Source organism: Corvus hawaiiensis, chromosome 4, assembly GCF_020740725.1.
Source record: "Corvus hawaiiensis isolate bCorHaw1 chromosome 4, bCorHaw1.pri.cur, whole genome shotgun sequence".
Lineage (NCBI taxonomy): Eukaryota > Metazoa > Chordata > Aves > Passeriformes > Corvidae > Corvus > Corvus hawaiiensis.
In genome coordinates this window covers 69,476,171-69,499,169 of record NC_063216.1, presented here as the reverse complement: position 1 = coordinate 69,499,169, position 22,999 = coordinate 69,476,171, and the positions used below count along the sequence as shown (strand labels likewise).

Here is a 22,999-nt window from a genome sequence, read left to right as displayed (position 1 = left end):
CTGCGTATTTCATCCAAGATTTACAAGGGATCAATGTGCAGTGTTTCTGCCATTCAGCTTCCTCTGAAATCAATTCCATCAATTACATACTGTGCCAGATATTTACTTGAAAATCTTATGGATCTTAAAGGAAGTATAATACAATCTGTCCTACATGGCCTGTTCAAAATATAAATTGCCTTTTTTTTTTTGATTCCTTATTGCAAATATATTTAGTACAAAGGACAAGTATATTTATTCACAGATATATGAACTGAACACCTTTAGGGAACAGATAAATGCTACCTAGACATTCTCTGAACCTTGGCTGCCCTTATACCTTTATCTCAACAGTGATCTAGGGACAGTGTTTACAAACACTCACTGTGTAAAGAAAATATTTGTTCAAAGTCAGTGATAGATGAGTCCACTGCTACTCATTGCCATTTTGGTATTATTAAGTGAATCAACTGTTTCCTTTCCTTATTCTGTCTGGATTTTATAGGCAACATTAAAGAACATTGTTTCTGAATTATTGTTCATACAGTAAGCTGATTTTTTTCTATGATAGATCTATGGCAGCTTTGTTCATCTTAATAGACTTTTCATTATCTTCTTGATCTCTCAGTTATGTCACTAGAGAGACCTTCCCTAGTGTTTGACTTATCTTTCATGACATAGTTCATCTACAAAGTCTAAATTATTCCACAAAGGTCAAATTCCTTTTAAAAAGAGTCCCATAGATTGGGTTTTATACTTTCTCCTTTCTGTTGCAAAATCCGGTCACTACAAAAAAATATTAAGCTCTAATGAATTTAGCCTCAGTATCTGTGCCAGAAACATGAACATTTTGTAAGTCACAGCTTGTGTTGTAATGAGAGGACTGAGCCAATGTATTGGACTCTCCTTTGAGTTTTTTGCAGGAGGAATTCCCTCCTGTTGCTTCAGAAGATAGGAAATACCACCAGACCAACTAACTCTTCCGCAATAAAAGAAGCACTTTTAAATATAGGTGCAATTTCTTGACCATTTTGGGCATCACTGGCCTAGAATACAGCAGGAAAGATGACTCACCCTTCAGAGGAAAGTAAAAATAAATTTGAACTTTGTACAATTTGCCATTGTACAGGGATGCATTTGCATCAAAGCAATAAAAAATGTGCTTTTTGAAGCAGCTTGGCATAACTAGTGTGGAGGAGGCATAACTCTCTCCCCACTAAGACTATGAGATATTTATAAGAGCAGACATACCTCATCAATTGAGTAATTCCCCCCAGTAACAAAGCAAAGTAGTGTGAACTCATTGTGCTGTGCGTACCAAATACTGTGTGGAATTCAAGGATTTTACCAGAAGGAAGTGGAACTGACAGATCTCATCTGATACATGATTAGCAAGCAGACGGTAGGAAAGCTTAAGACATAAGTAATAGCATTTATACGTAATAGGATTAAAATTACATAGTATAGTACTGTTGCTGAAGTGTGGACATATGTGTATATGCACAGGACTGTACACAATGGTTCTCATTTAGTGAGAACCATAAGCCTGATCTCTTTCAGACAATTTGTTCCATAATAAGAATAAAGTTCTGATGGATTGAGGCAAGGAGGCAAATATATAAAACATAGATTTGTACAGATCTAACATCCTTCTGTCAATACCTGCTCAGGAAGTAAATGCTTCAGCAACATGCAGCAAATGCATTGCTTAAATCTCCTGTGTATGAATCTTGTCATCACAGGGAGAGGTGAGAGCAGAAGAGTGGCTGCTGGATGCCCTGCCAGGGTTCAGTTCAGGCTCCAGTTAGCAGCAGAAAAACAAAATCTCCAGAGTTTTAATACTCTCATGAGCTTCTCAATAGTCTTGCATGCTGATTATGAGCACACACAGACACATACACGCACACAAAACCAGCATGAAAATAGCCTCAAGTATTTCTGAGACTGTGACTCTTGCCAGCTTGACCACACTCTCTGGGTAGTCCAGGAATAGAGACAACATCAATCAAAGGACCCAGCTGTACTGGAATATATTCAGCCACCACTCCCACTCTGAGTTAGAGTTTATTTTAGCTACTGTTTTCTACTCTGGGGTTTCATTGTCATTAGTCAGTGGAAATTGCTTGGTTATTTACAGAGTAGAAAATGAGAGTACATGTAATTATAATTGTAATTGTATATACATGTTTATGCAAACACACACAAACACAAACACAGATAGACATCCTGACTGATGGACTGAGTTTTCAGCCCTGCACAGGGAGTGGAAGCTTATAGCTCTGTTAATGTAGGAGTTGCATGTCTCATTCTGCTCAAGCATAATGGCCCTATACTTAGAACCAAGTACTCAAAAAGGGACAACTGTTGCTCCATATTACTCTGGGTGAAGTTCAATAATATAATTGTCAGACCTCTGCAATACTGAAGTCAGCACAAGGCTGCCTGGGGCAGTCCTAACTGCTGCTGGTAAAAATTGGCACTGATCCACTGACTGCAATAGATGTTGTGCCAGTTTACAGCAGCAATAAACTCTACTCAGTCGCTTCATCTATTTCCGTAACAAAGAAAAAAGTTTTTTGAAGTGTGTTCTTAAGATATTGAATGTGATACTTTTTGATAGCACTAACCTGATTCTCCAATGGTCCCTAGCAGTGGAAACTGAAAAACTAAACTTACTATCAAGAAAGTTTCCCCACATATGCAGCTCTGCTGTGGCATTTAATGGTACAGTTCCATAAAATCTCTAAGAAAAATCTGATGACTCTCCCTTTATTGACTGAGTCTTTGTAAATCAGAGGAAACCTCATTCCCATGACCCACTATTTATCTGTATAGACTCGTGTAAATAAAGAGCTGAAGAATTTAAAATAAACGTTTGTTTTCCCAAAAGCCATAACAATTCTCCCTCCATTTCAATTTTTTTCAGATGAAGAGCTTTTTTCAGGAATGTATATTGATTTCATGGGGACGGATGCAGCCATTTTTCGCAGTCTGACCAGGAGGAATGCAGTGAGGACTGACCAGCACAACTCCAAGTGGCTGAGTGGTGAGACACCTTTGATTTACCAGTGCTTTTAATGGGTGTCATAGAGATTCATCTTTCCTTTGCTTAAAACAAAGACCTTATCTTTTAAAGAGCTCGTCTCTGAATTTAATTTATGAAGTTGAACGATGAAGAAATGTGTGTAAATACAAACTGTAGACAATGCACAGATGTAGAAGGATCCCTGCATGAACCAAGCTCTTCAGCCACTCCACATGAGGGCCTTTTCTGCATTAAGGCTGAACCAAACTGTTTGAGGGCAAGTGTATGAAAACCTTTCCAGTGGCAAGTGGTAAGACAGTCTAACTTCTGGGGAAGTGCCTTCACCTCTCACAAATCAGTTATTGCCTTAAATCTGTGTTTGGTTCTAAGATACCAGCTTCAGTTGATTCAAGATGATCCATCTCTGCACAGAAGACTCACCACCACTTGCATTCAAAAGATGTGTAGAAGAGTGTCTCACTATCAGAGAAGTCAATGAGGATCATTGCCTCTTATTTCAGTGGTGAGGAATCGGTTATCCAAACACAGTAGAAAAACTCATCTCTGAGTGGCAGCACTTAACTCTTTGCTTCACTGACATCACTGTGAAAATTCTCCCTGTCTTTACTGGTAAGAAGACTTCTTCCAGTGAAACCAATTTGAATTAAAATGGTGGTCAGCATTCTGAGCAGAGGTAGATGTGAAAGGCTATAGAGCAACTAACACAGCAGTTACGATTCTAAAAAAACTTCAGGTATATTGAAGTTACTGTGGTTTTGTCTTGACATTTTTTATGGTGACTTATTATTCCTGTCTGGCTGTGACTACAATGAAATCACAGGATTTCAGTCACAATAAATTCATTTCACTATGAAAGACAAACTTTGTCTGCTTCCTAAATATTTCTTCTGCTCTACATTCTTACACTTATCTGCACACCATAACATGTGCATCCTAAAGTGAATAAGAGAAAAAGAAAATTAAAAATGCTTAATTTCTGGGAAATCTACTTGTTACTTATGTTCAAAACAGGTACTTGAAACTACAATTTATTTCCATGTCTTTTTGGAGCCAGAGACATGACACTTGTTATATTAATTGAGAATAGAATTATGCAAATGGAAAAATGCTGCAGTCTAAAAAGAGTTTTCTGTCAGACATTCAACCTTTGTGTCAGATTGTTTCAAAATTGGCACTGCCCTTCAACCAAACAAGCAATCTTGTATGATCATTGAAAAGACAAAATCTTCATGCAGGGACAGGATCCCCTTCTTCCTTCAGTCAAAGGAGGTATTCTGAGGGCTGTTGCACTGTCCATTATATGCTTGATGTTAAGGTTATAAATTATTTTGCTCTCTCCCTAATTCTTCTCTGCAGTGTTTTACTTGTACATTTGATTGTGTTTATCAGCCTCTGATATGAAGTCAAATGCTGCTCAAGCATTTGCATGCCCTGCTTTCCTTTTCTGGGTTACACAGACTGTTTTCCTCTCTCATTTATGAACTTTATTTGTACATATTTCTGAGGTGTTCCAGCTTACTTTTATGTTTTGTCTCAATGAGACTTTCCATAAGTGCCCCTGATAACACACTGATTCTTCTCTCTTCTTCCTCCAAGTCTCTGAGTCTCTGCAGTAATCTCATACCACTGCTTCTGGATTGCTTCTCTAAGAATTTGCTGTGAAATAAAATGTGAGGATGCAAAAACATATGGCTGCCAGTAAGGAGCCATTGACTTGTTGATGTTTGGTATATACAGCACTTCCTTGAAGCAGTCAGTAAATGTCAAATCGTTTGTTGCTTATACTGATACATCTTTTGGTTTCATACATTTGGTAAACTTTTTCATTTCAGAGCCTATTTTTGTGGATGCTCATGTTATCCCAGATGGTACAGACCCCAATGATGCCAAAATCTACTTCTTCTTCAAAGAAAGACTCACAGACAACAGCGGCAGCACAAAGCAAATTCATTCAATGATTGCAAGAGTATGCCCAGTAAGAACCATTTTGTTTGCCAGGTTGCTGGGATAAGCTGCTAGTGTGACAAGATAATCTAAAGGACTAAATGTTTGAAAAGCTTTTGACTTATATTTGACAAAATTTCCTGTTTCTGTGTCACCATTCATAATTAAAAAGAGCTGTTACTGAACTCACAGCTGGGGTCTGAACCTGTTATATATATCTAAATATACATGTAAGGATATGGAAATGTGGAGGTTAAGGGATTTGTGTATTTCTCTGACTGAGTCAGAATACTTACCAGTGTTGAATTTTCAAACTTGCTGTCGTTGGCACAAATAAGGCACATTAGTTTCTTAATAAAAATGAACTTAAGACAAGTGAAGGCTTTCACACACACACACTCAAAATATTTGAAGCATATTAGAAATATAAAGCTTTTAAATTGTTTGATTTAACATTCAAATACTGTTTTCATTTTTATGATATCTGTTGTTCCTGAGTTCTTATATTGATGCATGTGTGAGCCTAATTTTAAAAATGTGCACAGGAAATTTTGATTCAGGAGTTATGGCTATTCCTGGGCAATAATTAATTTTTTTTCACAGCGCTCCTCATTGTCTCTATTTTGGTTTTTTTGTATCTCTACTCAACTATAGATGAAAAATGATTGAAGCAGCTATTAACATCTCTGGTGAAATCAATTTTTTTTAATGAGAAAAAAATTATAATTTCACAATTACTGCTAGCCTATTCATTCCTTCTTTTGGAAACCTTCAGGAAGTTCATTGTGAGTGTTTATGTATTCCCTGTCTTTAATTAGGGTCTTCTTTAGAATTTGATGCTTTATGATGTTGTTGTGCCCGGGTGTGAGGGCATTTGTCATATTCTGGCAATATGATGAGGCATGTGATCTCTTTTATAATCTCCATTTTCTTTCAAAAGGCCTTTTTGGGTATTTTGCAAGGAGCTGTTTTACACAATTACAGCTGTATTTGGGTTTTTTACTGTTATAATGAAGCCCAGATTATTTTTGAAAGGCCTAAGCCTGTTTAGACTTAGACTGAAGCCAGTGGCAGAATCCCAAGGCCAATGAAAATAAATCTGAGCCAGTCATATTTGTATACTTGTATACATACCATCATATTCATGTATCAACACCTTTGAGTCTCGCCAAATATATTACCCCCTGAAAAGACTCCTTATAAGTCACCCAAAAAGTTGGATTACCAACTCCAACAGCACCAGTGAAACATGCAGAGCACTTCATTGAAATCACATTTCAATAGCTTCTACATTTTGGGTTTTCTCTTTCCTTGGGTGACATCACGCTATGCAGTTTGGAAGACACTGCTCTTACCTGAGGCATTCACCAGCACAGTTAGGATCTGGCACCTCAGTGCTGCATCATCTGGTTTGGCAGTTACAGTTCCCACCTCGCACCATAGAAAATTGGAAAGATCCTTGAGCGAGCTGTGATCAAATCATCTCTGGACAAAGTTACCAGGACTTGCAACAGTGCAAAACTAGCTTGAACCACACTAGCCTTCATTTCTGAATATTGTTTGGCATATCCAGCTCATGTGCCAGCATGGCTTACTGGGTCAGGTGCAGCTCTGCTGCTGTCAGGACTAGAAGAAACATCCCTCTAGAGAACCATGTGACCTCTTAGAGATAGCATGGACTTTGTCCTGGGTGTCAATGAGTGATACAGGACTCCACAGTCACTTCCAATCCTAATAGCATACAGTGCTGATGCACAAAATCTAATGCCCAGCCCTCCAAGCCTGCTAGCCCAGCAGAGAAGGTCCACTCAGAAAACTAGATTTTCTTTTTTTCTGCATATGGAATGTTTAGATGAGGGGATTTGGTTTAGGACTATTTAATTTTAATATTAAATTCACTAGATAATTATATAGATAATTAATTAACCTGAGAAAAATGTGGGAAAGCCCAGTAAAATGTTAGCTGTGTTTTATTTCTTCTTTTCTGAAAATAATATTCCTTTCCAGAATGACACAGGTGGTCAGCGCAGTCTTGTGAACAAGTGGACAACATTCTTGAAAGCAAGACTTGTGTGCTCAGTAATGGATGAAGATGGAACAGAAACGTACTTTGATGAATTAGGTATGACAAAAAACATTCCTTAAAATTTTCATCTAAATGCTTTACTTCGTGCATATTTAATGATTGATTTTCATACAGTTCCTTGGTGAAGTTGCTAACAGCGAAATCATAGCACCAGAAGTCCATGACAAAATCCCTCTTGCAGTGTTTTGACGGGAAATGAAAAAATTCTTCATAGGTCTCTCTGTGTAATTATCATTACCTTTGAAATAAAGGTAATTAATCTTGACTATGTAAAACAATGATATATGTAAAGAATTAATATTTGGAAGGGAACATTTAAGTGACTCTCGTACGATTTTACTACTAGCTTGGATAACAATAGAGGGTTTTTAACATCTCTTTGAAACTGTTTTTTATATCGCTGCGTAACAGACAACTTTTCCACAATACATTTTTTCTAGTTTTTGATCACGGGGTAGAGTCCTCAATTTGGTAGTTCAAGGTAATACTAATAAATCCTGTTACTGGCACCAGCAATAGCACTATGAATAAATATAATTTGTCAGGAATCATTCAGTCACACAAATTTTCAACATATGAAACACTGTAAATATTCAATCCGTAATCTATACAGCAATCACAAGAGGTTTCCTTTAATGATGGAATTAATAGATGCATGTCTTGATACCTACATGCCAAACAACATTACCAGAAAGTTTCAAATTCTATATTTTCCACAGATGAGATGTGCAAAATCAGGTGTGGAAGGATTTGGTATGTGCTTTACTATAAAAATAAATAATATAAACAGCTAATGTGCCCTGCACTGGGTCTGCATCTGGTTCTGATCTTCTCTCCATTGTATCCTCTCTCTTTTCTCAATTGTTATTCCTGATTTTCACCAGAGTATATGGGGTTTGGAGTCTTTTTGAGTTTCTGTATTTGCAACTATTTGGTGTAGTTACTTTGGTTCAAGGTTTCAGTGGAACCCGATTGGGACTAGGAGCAGATCCTAACTTGCTCTAGCTCGGAATGTGTAAGGTGTTTGGAGGACAGATTTTCTGAAGTTCACAGTGCCTCAGCACTGCCTCAGTGGCTCATCTTTCAGAACTGTGATTTACCAACCCCCTCCTCTTCAACAAAGCAGTAGGATAACTGCTTTTAGTTTCTTGTATAACAAAATGTAGGACCATAGTGAATAGGAGACAATGCTCTCAGCGTGGGTTCCCAGCACAATTCCATAGCAAAGAGGAAGAATACAATCATAGCTGGAAATTTAGAGCACTGGGAGAGAGCAAACACAGGCTTCTGTGTTCATGTATAATGCAGGAGAGTATAACACTTCCAGTTCTGCATGGTGAAGTCTTTTGCTTTTGACATATTGAAAAGAATATTTAAAAAATTCAGCGGGTTAAATGAAAGAGCCACATAAATTAATGGAAAGCTAAAGAACATGTTCTGTGATAAAAAGCTCAAACAGTTCAATCTTTTTTGTGTTGTAAATTAAGTTTAAGAGGTAGCATGATTATAGTTATTAAAAACATTTGCAAGGAGAAACTGTCAGAGATTAAAGTAGTTTTCACTGAAGTGTAAAAAAAAAATCAACAGATCAGAGGTAATAGTGGGTAAATTCATTTCAGTGAGTAGGTACAGTTTTGCACAGTGCAGTCAATTAATCCCTACACAACAAGAGGAGAGAGGTTTACATCTTTCAGTGTCTTTACTGCAAAGCTTCATGACGTTCATATCATATTGAAAGTGCAGTAGTGAGGGCACTGCAGTGCATTGTGGACAGTAAAACACCTAATTTCCCTCTTTTCGATTACATCCATCTATGGGAACTCTTTCTCTTTAACCTATTGCAACTTTAATGTTTTCCTACTGCTAAACAACCTGCTGAAATGAGATACAGCTGAGAGAAATGTGTGATGTGGATCCTGAATGTGTTTGAAAATCTTTGCCTTCTGTCTCCATAAGGCTAGAGGGCATGGAGTTAATTTCCAAATTTGCTTCTGAATGTTAAATTGCTAGATGTATGCATATATGGTCTGTTCATGTGGTAAGTCTCCTTTTTCCTGTTCAAGTCTGAGATAAAACTACTGTTGGCTTCAGGAGGAATAAAGTCATCAATTAAACTGGAAAATAAAGTTTTTCTTATTATTCAAAACATTTTTCTTTCTCTTTCTTACAGAGGATGTGTTTCTCCTAGAGACAGATAACCCCAGAACAACACTTGTGTATGGAATTTTCACAACATCAAGGTAAGCATGCAGATTTGAAAAATATTCCCTGAACTGCCTGATTTTCTGTATGGAAACTGAAACTGATGTTTTGTGGATGAGACTGTGCTGTGCAATTTTGTGTGTCTGCTGCGGCTGTGGTTTGCATGAAGGAGCCTCAGTATCATTGCTCTTGGTATCCATGTCAGAGCTATGCTCCTTGGAACAAACTGCTTCCTGACATACTGTCAGCTGGCACTGGGAAAACATTTCTGTGGAGGGCCACTTGTCACTGTTCAGCAGTGGAAAGCCAAATGACTTCAATGCAGTGAACTCATGTGGCATCTGAGAGCACTTAACACCTCCTGAAGAACATTCAGCACCCTGAAGGATCAAACCAGGAATTCTTACATGAATTCATACAAATCATTTCCAGTCTCTCAGCTGGCTGATGATCACAGAGATGGCAAATAACCCATTCTGGCTTCAGTTGGCTACAAAGGGACAAGCTTACGTGGCATTTGGTCACCTCCTTGCAGCTCCCCGTTACCAGTCAGTTGTATTCACTTACTGTCAGGTTTAGAAAGCATTTACTGAGCTCCCAAGGGTGATGGAAGCAGTAGATATGGCTTACGATGCTGAAACTGTCCACAAAGTTAGAACTGACAGGTGGACCAATAGATTCTTCCACCTCTACTTTTATTTTTCTCATTTTTTCCTCTTGCCTTCACCACATCGTGTTAGTACAGAAAAAAAATAGTTACTACTCACTGATTTGTGATATGGTGCCCTTTACTATTTAGCTGTTACTTCTTACCTTCTAAGAGGTCTTCCACTTTTTTTTTTAAATTTAGTTTATTTGATCAAATTAGAAAATTATATAACTTATTAATTAATTCCTTTAATGGAAATTTTTAGTAAAAAAATCCTTTCAGGTTTTTTTTCCCCAATAGACTTCTTTCACAGAGATATAGGGATCTGCTTACTCAAATAGGTAAATAAGACAGGAGAATATGATTCTCTGATATTTAACTGGGAAAGAAAAGCATCACATGACTTGTAAACTTAGGTGCTGTCTATAATTCCTACTTCACAAAAAGAGAAAAGGATGAGCTTATGTTTAGCAGTAAAACAACACTTATCATTAGGCTGGGGGTGCAACATGGCTGAGCTGGTAACACTTCCACCTAATTCTGGTATTTCTCCAGTGGAAATGAGGTTTGAATCCCAGGACCACATAAGGTGACAAAAAAGAGGAAACTTCACTTTTTCCTGTCTCTCAAGATGTTTTCTCTCTCTGTTGAAGGTTTTACACACATATATTTCTGTTTTTGTGAACTACATGGTCTATGCTTACTTTATTTTGGTTCAACTATAGGTTGAAGGTGTTACCTAGTTAAATACAGCAACCCTAAGGAACTCCTTAATAGTTCCTGTATCTTCACCTCTGTAGACTTCCAACTCATAAAAGAAGCAAGAGAGAAACATCACAGGAAGTAATAACTACTAGTATTTTTATCTAAATCATACAGAAGAAAACCGAGTAATACTGAACTAAATTATTTTAGTGTCATAATATGCTGTAAATGTAACATAAAACATCTGGAAAGACTAAATGCATTTCTCAAAATCTATTAATACCCAGTAAAATTTCCACAAATACCATAATCAATCTAAAAGGTTCATTCTACTCATCCATATATAGCTGAGAGCAATGTGGATTTCACTTTTGTTGTTTAGACACTATGTGTAATGTTTTCAGGCTTTTTTATGGAGTGTTTTTTCTTCTTCAATTGAAAACAGTAACTTGGATTATCTCCATCCTACACTTAACACCAGGCAGATTTTAGACTGTCTGGAGTTTCCACTTTTTAAATATAAATATCACAAACCTTACACGCAGTGAGAGGAAAAATGAGGGAGTTAATTCACTGTAGTCAGCATTACCATCAATCGGGAATTTTTTCCCCTAGTGCCCTTCATCATCATGGGGCGATGGAGACCATTCAGGGCTTGTGCTAACTGGACCCGTGGCTGAATCCAGAACAGTGGGAAGAACATGCCCTGTTCTTAGGTGATTGCCTGTGTTCTCCTCACGAAGCTTCAAACGTGGGTCTTCATAAGACCAGTTTTATGGGTGTATTTCAGGACTGTATAGGAATAATTCCTTTACAGCCACAAGTCCCCATTTTTCGTAAAAAGGCTGGAAACTGATTATAATAATCCAACCAACTGTAATTGCTCTGGATGTTTTTATTAATGTTTTAGCCATGTATTTCAGGAGGCTCATGGAGGTCTTGTGGTTAATATACTGGTAGGGAGTTCTGGAAACCTGTGCTGAGCTTGGCAGTACAAAGTTTACAAAACTCATGTCTCACTGTACTCAGCAATATTTTTGCCATTGATTTAACTGGAGCCAGATTCTATTTCCTTTATATTTAGCATTAGGAAGTCTTCTTATTGCACCAGTAGGTTAGTGCCTTCCTCTCTCTTTTTGCAGTTCACTGTTCAGAAAGTTGCTAAGTCTTAAGAGGTAGTGGTGCATATTGGGCAGCTAGATCAGTCGATTTTAAATGTTTTAAATCCATATTAAATTGTATAAAATATATTATTTTAGAGGTATCTTTCATCATTGGACCAGGCCAAATTATGGAAAAGCTATAAAAAAGTTGGTAGATTGCAATGCTTTTTCTTCTGTCTTCCAGCTCCATATTTAAAGGCTCAGCCGTGTGTGTGTATCATCTGTCTGACATCCAGACTGTGTTCAATGGACCATTTGCACACAAGGAGGGCCCAAACCACCAGCTGATTCCATATCAGGGCAGAATTCCGTACCCGCGGCCTGGTACCGTAAGTACAAGGATGTTTATTCAGTCTTGCCAATTGCTTGTCTTTGTTTAATGCACAAATAAATATTATTTATTCCAGGAGAGAAGTCTGTATGTGACTGTGACAGTTACAGTTCAGAACTATTTTATTTGCTTTTCAATTGCCTACAAATCCAACTGCAAATTACATAGTGTCTGGAAATCTTCTAGAAAGAATTAAAAGTCATGTAAAATGTTAATCACTCTTTCTGCTGCAAAGGTGATAAGAATAATTTCATTATGTGACAGTCTTCTTGTTTGCATGTGCATTTTCATTTTGTGGGTACATTTGAGGAAAATGTAGCTAAATAAATAAGCATGCAAAGACAGCATTGTTAGTGTGTTTTACAGCCTGGATCCAACTGTCTGTAACTCTGTCTTCTGTCTGTATGAATTTTCTTTAGTTCTCCAGAGTCTTGCACCTCTACTCAAATGTTTAGGAGATGTAGTAGGAGACTTAGAGAACAAGGTTTCTGGGACTGGTCACTTAACTAATACCCTGTCAGGTTCTGAATCTTAGAAGAGAGACTTAGAAATAGATGGGTTTTTATGCCATTCAGTTCACAATAGTCTTCCTTCTTAAGAAAGCTTTTTGTATGCCTTGAAAATTTTTCAGGACTTTCTTTCAGTGTATCAGGGTTAGTAATAATCTTCCAATAAATTCTGTACGCAAGTAGAGCTAGCTCTGTTTCCAAGTTGTGCAGATATAGCTCATGAAGTATTTTAAACAGAACTATTACTTCTTCTTACTTTTCAGCTTCATGGTGTATAAAAATTGCTGTTAATGCACTTTTCTCTTTATCTATTTACTTACTTATTTTCACTATTCTTAATTTAGATTTAGCAGAAATGCGACACATGATATTTCAGTCTTTAATAAAAAATGTATAAGCTTTCCTAGAATCATCTCTAAATCCATATTTGATAAATGAAGTATAGTACTGTGGATGTGTGTTGACTCCTATGAGGTCTTACAATTTCTTAAGTATCAGAATGAAATAGGTATGCAGAGAATCATAAATTATCTGTCAATGATACAGTTATTTTTTTAGATTAATACTTTGTTGCTTTTCCATTTATCACAGGAAATTAAATTTTATTTTAATTTTGCCAGTCTCTGTGAGAACTTTTAACCATATCACTATTTTGTTCTGATTTGTCTTTGTGCTGCAAGATCTTGTACTTTTTCTCTCTTTCTCTATTGAACATGGAATAGCTCAGACACATGGAACAGTTCTCCCTGTTCACACAATCCTTCATGACATTTTTGTGTAGTTATTGCTGGCTATAAGAATTAGGACTTTACATTCCCAGATCTCTAGAATTAACTAATCAATACCTGACATTCCACTAAGGTCTATTGCTAGCATTAATCTTTCTTTGCAATTAATTCATACAGCTCTAATCTTGTGAGTTCACTGAGGCTTTAAAAAAAAGACCCACTTAAACAGGAAGTTTCACACTCTTGTGATTAGTAACATTTCAAAGTTTCTTGCTGTTTCAGAGTATTTTGTTTGCATGTGTTTCCTCAACCACTGCCATATTTTTCTTGGTTCGCCTCGTAGAAGCTTCTGAGGTATTCCAGATGGGCTTAAAGAAATTGGGCAGCACAGTGGAAAGGGGAAAAAAAAATCAGATTTGGATTTAACATGGTGACAGAAATTATCTACATTTTTCAGATGTGCCGATGAGCTCTGAATTTGAAGATAAATTCTTAGATCATAGCTCATAGAGATTCCTTAGTTGACCATTGCTGGTTTTCAGATTACTGGCTTTTCTGTGCTTCTTCATGATTCAGGCAAAACACAGTACCTTAGTCATATTTTCTAAGATGGAATTTCTTTGGCTTTGCTTTTATTTCACTGCCAAAAACTTCCGCTTTTAAATGTCTGCCACAAACTCTATTTTTCACTTATGTCAAAGTGAAAATCGGGACACGGGGATTTTTTGCTGCTCAGAATTAGTGCTCAAAGAGTTAACTTTGATCAGCCATGCTTGCAGACTATGGGACTTGATCCTCTTTTTTCTGAAATGTATTTTTTTGTAACTTCTGGGATGCTGGACTAGACAGGGATGTCTTTTTATATGACATGGAAAATCCTACTTTACAGTTGCCCAAAGAGATATTCATACTAAACCTCTGGACAGAAACGAAAGTTCATCATGTCGCAGTACTGGATAAACAATGGAAAGGCTTCAGTGTAGCTTCAGTAGGATTAAATGAAGCAATGCATTCTTTTGGCCATGATCAACTCAGCAGTGTCTGGCTGGCCTTCACTAAATACCAATGGTTTCTTATTTCTCCACAAGCAAAACTTACGTATGGAAAAAAAAATACATAACTGGCAGCTTGCTACTAAACTCAATGATGTTTGAGAGTAGTTTCCATTTTTCAGAGTTTACAGAAATAGTTTTTGTACCTACAGCATACTGTAAATTAAAGAATTCTGGTTTTCTCTGCAATCTTACTGCATGGTAATCAACTGTGAACGTAAGATTGTGTAGCCAAGTCCTTGAATGAGGCGTGAAGGATACACGTTCAATCCCTCCAGGAAAGGGAGAGCTTAGGTTTCTTCAGTATCATCTTTTGCTTGTCATTGGTTTAGCAAAAGAATTAATTGATTAAAGATGTTTGTTAAGGCTTTGCTCAGGACAGTGATATAATGTAAGTTTTTAGGGTCATGCTGGTGTGAATCATAGCACAGACATTTTTGCAAGAAGTCACAGACAAAAGTCACATGACTCCAAGTCAAGAATGGAAGGGTTGAAAGTATCAGAGAAAGACTTTTAATAGAGCAATGTGAGACAGGAAAGTTTAAATTGAAGTGTCTGTGAAACTGAATCCCTCTTGAAAGGAACTGGGGTCTGGCAGAGCACTACCAAGTGGAATTATCCTGCTAATGATGAATGCAGTTCTTTTTTCAGAATTTGTTGCTAATCTTAACAGATAGTTCCATACATTTTCTGGAATGTGGACGAATATGCTAGATGGGGTAGAGCAAGCAAGATAATAAGAATTGAACTTTCTGAGCAATCTTAGAGCATTAACATGTACTATCATTTCTAATGAGAGCCAAAACAAAACCCTTAGGATAAATATGAGCCCAGAAAAATAAATTGTCGAGGATGTCAGATGAGAGAAACGACCCATATCTGAGCTGAGTTCTGCTTCTTCTTCCTGGAGGTAACTGATGCCAGAGCAACTTGTTTAAAGAATTCTACTTTGTATAAATAATTTACTCCTGATTGAGCCAGAAGATGACTCCAAAGCCTGTGATTAGGCTGAAGTCCCTCTCTACTTGTTTCCTGGTATGCCCAATGAATAGTTTATTAGGTGCACAATATGGAACAGCTTTTAGCAGTGAGGGTAGAACAAGCACTCCCGCCTGTGGTTACCGGGATGCCCTGGGAGCTGAAGACCCAAATTCCAACATTGCATCTCATCAGGTAGGATGGACACATGAGTCATATATCCCCAGACAGTTTCCAAGTCTCTCAGAATATGATTCATTTTATGTAATTTTAGCCATCCAAAAGCAGGGTGTTTAGTCTGAATTACTGACTACAGAGAAAACCTAAGAATAAATGCCTCACTTTAAGAGAGTAGAAGTCAGGTGAGGTAAATCTCTCCCTAAGCTACTGGTTATTTTTTGTCCATGGTTTTGACCAGAAATTCCATCCTAGATGTAAGAATGGCCCTTGTCAAAATAAACAAATTTCCATCAAGTGGTTTTTATTGAACAAATCATTTTCCAATTGGAAAAATATTGCTTTGAAACACTTCTGAATATCTCCAATACTCTGAGGAGAGTTTCACATCTCAGAAATATGATAAGGGGAAAAAATTAAAGCTCAGGAGCAGCAATAAGAAGTGAGGTAGTGGTAGCAAAAAATAAAAATCATCTAAATTAACACAGGTACATCCAGAACACTGTACCAATTACTGGCACAGCTCTGATTTCTTCACAGTTTCCTTTTAGTTTCAATCTCAGTAAATAGTTGAGTTTTCTAAGATGGTTTTTATTTTCTTATGAGGTCCAGAATGCCTCAGGGATGATTATTTGGATAGTTCTTCATTATATTTAAAGAAGCATCCAAAGTATTCATGGACCTGTTACTTCTCAGGCATAGGGGAAAGTATACACAATCTTATAAATATATATATATATATAAAATATATATATATATATAAACAACTTATATAAATAAGTTGTTATGGGACTCCCTCATCAACTCTATATTATTGCTTTTTCAAATGAAGACAAGTCACAGGCCTTTTCATCATCTTATAATCAACAAAATGTCAAGAGGGATATTGGCCAAATTACAATTAAGTATCAGATTTTGTTTCCTACCTTTGTACTAATTCTGTAACAAACCAGATGCAAAAGTTTGGTATCTTCCCATACCAATCTCTTAGATTTTTTTAATGTTTTTTTTTTCAACAGGCAGTTTGGAAGCATGAAATATGTAGAAATAGGTTCAGAAGTACACATCTTTCCCATCAAGCTGGGTTTCAAAAATGCAAAAATACATTTTGGTTCTTTTTATAAGAACTGATGGGAGTTCAAAGTGTAGCTATTCAGCACTTCATTCCCCTTACTGGAGCCCAGTAAGTTTTGGCCCAAGTCTGAAGTGCTTTTTAGGGAATTTCCTTTGTCAACTATCTGTCAATATTTGTAAATGATGTGGAGATGAAAACTCTCTGACAGGTGATAAGTGTTGTTCAGCATCACTGTGCTGTTTCTTACAGTGTCCGGGAGGAGCCTTCACACCCAGTATGCGGACAACCAAAGAGTTTCCAGACGACGTTGTGACCTTCATTAGGAACCACCCTTTGATGTTTAATCCCATTTACCCAATACACAAGAGGCCATTAATCATCCGGATAGGAGCTGACTACAAGTATACAAAGATTGCTGTGGATCGAGTGAATGCTGCTGATGGAAGATACCACGTCTTGTTTCTTGGAACAGGTAAGACAAATTTGGCAGCATTCATTTTCCTCTGTTGCAATATAATATGCAATAAACTCTGATTATTACAATTTACAGCTTTCAGAAGTTTTTTTTTTTTTTTTTTAATGTTTGCAATCTACAGAAATGTTATAGAAATCCATGAATACGTTCTTTTTACTTTCTGTGCATTTTTCTATTTACTATAGATATCAATTACGTGCAAGAGATACAATGTATTGGTCCTAATTGTGAGACAAAAACCAACACCAGTGTGTATTTTATTGGATCTAGATTATAATACTTCTCTTGAATATGGTGTGTCTCCAGCATGATTCCACACTAGAATTTGATGATCTCAAGCATGAGAAAAAAATATCTAAGTCTAGCTTTATAATTTTGTATACTCTCATCATCATTATTTAATATCTACTGTGTAAGCTACTTCTGAAGAAAAGCATGATCTGATCAAGACGTTGCAAAGGCAGAAACAACAACTCCTTCAGAAAACAGTAGTAATATGGAAGTACTTAGAAGAGAAAAAGAAACAAATGGTTAGAGTCCTAGCAGTAGTGGACACAGAGAACTTGATCCAAGCATTCTAAAATAATTTCTGCCTAATATAACCTATATTTTGTTTTTACTTACATCAAATTTGAATCTGGTGTTATGCGTCTGAAGTCTGCAAGGAACAGGTCAAGTGATCCTTGGACTGATCAATTTTGATTTTTTTTAAATATTCAGGTATGAATCACATCTTTCAGATTGAAGCAGACAAGTAGAGTGGTACTGTGACTAGACCCTAGGAGTCACATCTGAAACTCCCACTGGTTTAACAGGGCATTAGAGGCTGACAGGCACAAAGGCTAATCTTTTTTACTGCAGATGGTTTCAAGTAGAACAAAGGAAAAGAACTCTGGGAGAACAAATATATCTCTGAACATCAGAAAGTGATTACAGAGATGGGTTGCATTGCTTTTATGGTTCACATATTATTGGGGTCCTGATTGTTTTCTGTTTGTAGAATAACCATGTCTGCCAACAAACTCGCATGGGGCTGGGAATAACCATCTCGTTATAATAGATTTAGGAAGCGGGTCCTAAAAATCTCTCAAGAATGTCAGGCTTCTATAGGGAAATGATGAAAAATAACTCTCTTCACTCTTCTTAGAAAAACCTCTCCAACTATCAAAATCAGCAGGGTGCCTATGTGCCAAAGGAGAGCAACTGCACACTCTGCTGTGTGTGCAGAAGTGTATCCAGAAAACAGGTTGATGGAAAGGACTTTTTACCTGTATTTGGCTCCTGTCAGGAGTACTGTGTCCAGCTGTGGGCTCCCCAGTACAAGGAAAACATTGACCTAACGGAGCAAGATCAGCTGAAAGACTGTAGCATGTGATGTATGAGAAAAGACTGAGAAAATGAGTTTATTCAGAGAAAGCTAAGGGGAGACCTTAATGCTGTTGACAACTATCAAATGGGTGGGTACAACCACCTAATGGGGAAAAAGCAGATGGGGACTCTTCTCAAGGTGCACAGTGCCAAGGTGAGGGACTGCACACATGTTGCAATGTGGGACACTGCTATTATATATAAAGGAAAAAGTTATCACCATCAATGTGATCAAACAGTGGAAAAAGGACCCAGAGAGGTTATGAATTCTCCATCTTCAGAGACTCAAAAGATTCAAAACCCAACTGGCACAGCATTGAGCAGCCTGCTCTAATAGGACTTGCTTGGAGCATGGGACTTCACCAGATGTCTTCTACAGACTACAGGTGTCTGCAGTTAAGTGAAAGGAAAACAAAACCACTTCATTCATGTGAGGTTATGGATGAAGAAAATGAGAAGGGCTAAAGCCCAGCAAGAACTCAAGCTGGCTACTTCTGTAAAAGACAATCAAAAATGTTTCTATAAATACATTAGCAGAAAAAAGAGAGCTAAGGAGAATTTCCATCCTTTACTGGATTCGGGAGGGAAACAGTGAAAAGGCTGAAGTACTTAATACCTTCTTTGCCTCAGACTTTAGTAGCAAGACCAGTTCTGTAGGTTCCCAGCCCCCTAAGCTGGAAGACAGGAATAAGGCAGAATGAAGCCTCCATAATCCAAGGAGAAACGGTCAGTGACCTACTACACCCCTTAGACACATACGAGTCCATGGGCTGGACAGAATCCACCCAAGGGTACTGAGGGAGCTGGCAGAGTGCTCACCAAGCCACTTTCCATCATTTAGCAGCAGTCCTAGCTAACTGGGGAGGACCCAGCTTACTGGAAGTTATCAAATGTGATCCCCATCCATAAGCAGGGCCACAAGGAGGATGTGGGGAATTTACAGACCTGTCAGCCAAACCTCAGGGCTGGAGAAGGTCACGGAGCAGATTATCTTGAGTGTTGTCACATGGCATGTGCAAGACAAAGGTCACGGAGCAGATTATCTTGAGTGTTGTCACATGGCATGTGCAGGACAACCAGGGGATCAGACCCAGCCAGCATGGGTTTGTGAAAGGCAGATCGTCTTGCCCAGCCTGATCTCCTTCTATGACCAAGTGACCCACACAGTGGATGAGGGAAAGGCTCTGCGTGTTGTCTACCTGGACTTTAGTAAAGCCTTTGACACCATTTCCCACAGCATTCTTCTGGAGAAACTGGCTGATCATGGCATGGATATCTTCACTGGGTATAAAACTGGCTGGATGGCTGGACCCAAAGAGTGGTGGTGAATGGAGTTACATCCAGCTGGCCCCTGGTCCCAAGTGATATTCCCACAGGTCTTTTCCAACCTAAATGATTCTATGACTCCATGTTTTTCCACCAAATGTTTACCAAATCTCCATCTGCTGTAGAGTGAATGCTTAGTATACCATAGTCAGGGTAATGAATTATATAAGGAATTTTGTCAGTTTTGCGTATTTTTGTTTCCTTGGTTGGAAGTTGATAAATGAGTTTTAAGGTATTTTTGGATATCTCCTATTTGCAGAGCTATTGGAAACTACTAAATTAACCTAATTAAGACAGGGCTTTCTTCAAGGTGGGTACCTAAAACCACATTTTCTGTTCAGTTTAATTAATGCAGATAAAATTCTTGACTTTGTGACCTGTTAGGATCATTCTTCTCCTTTCCTGTATAAGTAAAGTCTTTTTCTACTATGGAAGTATCAAAAGTGTCAACAGATAGTGTCCCTACTCTTGCTATACAACTTCACAAGAAAACTTGGTAAAAGAGAAGTTTTACATTCCTGTTAGTTTTCTTCCTTGACAAATTACTCTGTTTAGTCAAAGTAATAGATTGGTAGGCTAGTACAGATCTTTCAAATGAACATTTTAATTTTTTTTTCAATATATAGTGGTGTCATTGTTTTAAAATACTCTATATGCATCTAATATTGTTTGGAGGAAAATTCTACCTAAGCTTAGTGGAAAAGATCGAGACATAAGTTCCCAAACCATATAGGATTGTTAATATAGCAGTGATAGTTAAAGCTGGAAAAGTGTTGAAAAACTGAAATGTGCTTGAAATCAAAGTTTGCTAGTAAACATTTTAATAATTCTGCAAGAGATAAATATAGGTAATTTCATTTTAACCTTTGATGACCATCTGACTCTTTCTAGGTGATCAATGTGGCCTCATACACACACATGAGCTGCTAAAAACATAATCATACGTCAATCTTCTTCTGTGTATCAGGACAGGACCCATTATGGATCAGATACAAAAAGTGCACCTCTTGATACTTTACATTCATTGCTTTATCTTCTTCATTACACTGGAGACGAGGATCATTTTCTGCTTTCTAGTGACATGGAGGGCAGGCACTATTCTTCCTGAGCAGGGCACAGGACATTAATAGCTTCCAAGGTCTTCCTCAAAAGAAATCGGTGCAATGTAAGTTACTGCATTTCTCAGCCCTTTCAAATAAAAGTGATCAAGTTTCAGCCACTGAGAGGAGAAACTTGTTTTCTTTATTCTCTAATTTCTGTGAGAGTCAGGAGGATTTGATAGAGATATTAAGTGTCAAAAGGAATGCAGAGGGGATTTGCTTTGGTGTCAGTTCATCCCAGCAAATGCAAAAACCACATTGTATGGGAGAATTTCTTGTGATAATTTCCTTGGGAGTCTGGAGCCCCACAGCCGGAGACAATGGGACTTGACGCCTGGTGACAATTACACTCAGCTCAAATGATGAGTTACTGCTGCTGAACTGAGATGTTGCCAGCCATGTCTGTCACTGTCAGTGACCTGTCTCATGCTTGAAATCGAAGTGTTTTATGGCTTGCCAGATGCAAAGCACACAAAATGTTTAGCTTTTCCTCTCTTCCTCCTCTATAGCCTTAGTAATAAATCAGTTCCTGAATGCAAGTTAAGAATAACAGAAGTACAGAGCTCTGACAACCCCAGTGGTGTTCACCATGTAGCCGTGGCACAGGAGGGTATAGGCAGCTCTGTAATTTTTTCACCTTAGTGTGAACTAAATGTGGTGTTTCCTTTGCACCCCCAGACAGAAGTGCTGAGCTCACGGGGGCTGGTCCATACCCAGAGTTAATATACTGCTTTCCTCCCTTTCTTACCTACATAGCAGACAAAATAAATCCCAGGGACAGACATTGTTCTTGTGGCATTCCATGCTTTTCAAATGATTACAATCTCCTATTTTTCCTATGCTTTTCAACATGAAGGCTCCCAAAGCACTTAAGAAAACTTGCTAGTTTGGTTACATCTGCCCAAAGGGATCTCTTCACCCCTGTCTGACGTGAGCTGATTTGGAGTAAGGAGCAAGTCTGGACTGGTAGGGAGTAGTGCTACAAGAGAAGGGTGCTGTCTGCCTACCTTTGGGAAGCCAAACAGAAACACGAGAGATAATTTACTTGGAAAGAATGTAATCATTCATTTGCATGTTTGACTAGGGTAATGCTGATGGTATTTTTTCTCTACGCAATGAGTAATAACATATTCAGTTCAAGAATTTGGGATTAGAGTTTTGTTTCAATTATTCAGTTTCTGTGATGTGCCAGGGCTCAGTCCTGAGTTTTTTGGATTCACCCTAGAGTTGTACTGTAATTTGTTTACTCATTTCAGTTATATCTAAAGAATCTGAGCTTTCAACATTTTGTGTTCATCCTTTAGTAGATTGTTTTCCATCTGAGATTTAAGACAGCAGTAAAACACCATGAGAACATATTCATGAGATTAATATTCATTTATTAAGCATGCCACCTACTGCTTGCAGTACGAAAGCCTTTGGTCAAAGTACACACAGATTGCACAACCAAAAGGTTATTCCTGGGGGTCTTTATTGCTCTTGGTGTTATGAAAATATTTAAATGTCTGGGTCAAACTTGGGTACATTAAACAGCCATGGGCACCAATGGATTTTTTTCAGGTCCTTGCTATCAAGATATGATCCATTTTTCTAGAAAGAGATCTAAGTTACTGTTGTAAAAAGGCACTTCAGACTTCATGTGGCTTATTGAGATGATTAATGGATTAATGTCAGCCACATCCATCTGAAGTGGCGCGAGGTTGACTGATGTTTCTTATTATCTTTGCTTCTCTGATGAAACATTTGTTTTCAAAGTCTAGATGCATTAAGTGCCTCCAGAGCATAAGTTTGTAATACTCATTTTCACGGTGTCGTGTGACGGCTGTCTTTTTGGAAAACTAACCCTTGCTGACAACAGTAGCCTCCAGTAATGCAATAGCCAAATGATCTACAGATTCTAACAGAGAGAGATAATCTGGTCAAAAGAGCAAGCTTGTCTCCCATAGTTTTCCTGGCTGCAGCTTCGTGACTGTAAGCATGGGAAGATGATGTTGCACAACAGTGGCACAACAGGCGTCAGACACAATTTCCTTCTTCCTCTTGGTCATAGTGTCTGAGTCATTCATAACCTTTCATTGACCTATTCATCCAAAGCTTTTTCACAAA

General features: G+C 37.8%; 1 protein-coding gene across 2 annotated transcripts in view; it reads left to right on the top strand.

Annotated features, from left to right (window-relative positions):
• The window catches only part of SEMA3C (semaphorin 3C), a 123,368-nt gene that overhangs the window by 80,920 nt on the left and 19,449 nt on the right, over positions 1–22,999 (top strand). For both annotated transcript variants that reach the window (XM_048301781.1, XM_048301780.1), the window contains 6 exons: positions 2,906–3,025; positions 4,858–5,000; positions 6,977–7,091; positions 9,226–9,295; positions 11,959–12,103; positions 16,874–17,096. In XM_048301781.1, the coding sequence (XP_048157738.1) occupies positions 2,906–3,025; positions 4,858–5,000; positions 6,977–7,091; positions 9,226–9,295; positions 11,959–12,103; positions 16,874–17,096 (816 nt within the window). The remainder of the gene's footprint in view (positions 1–2,905; positions 3,026–4,857; positions 5,001–6,976; positions 7,092–9,225; positions 9,296–11,958; positions 12,104–16,873; positions 17,097–22,999) is intronic.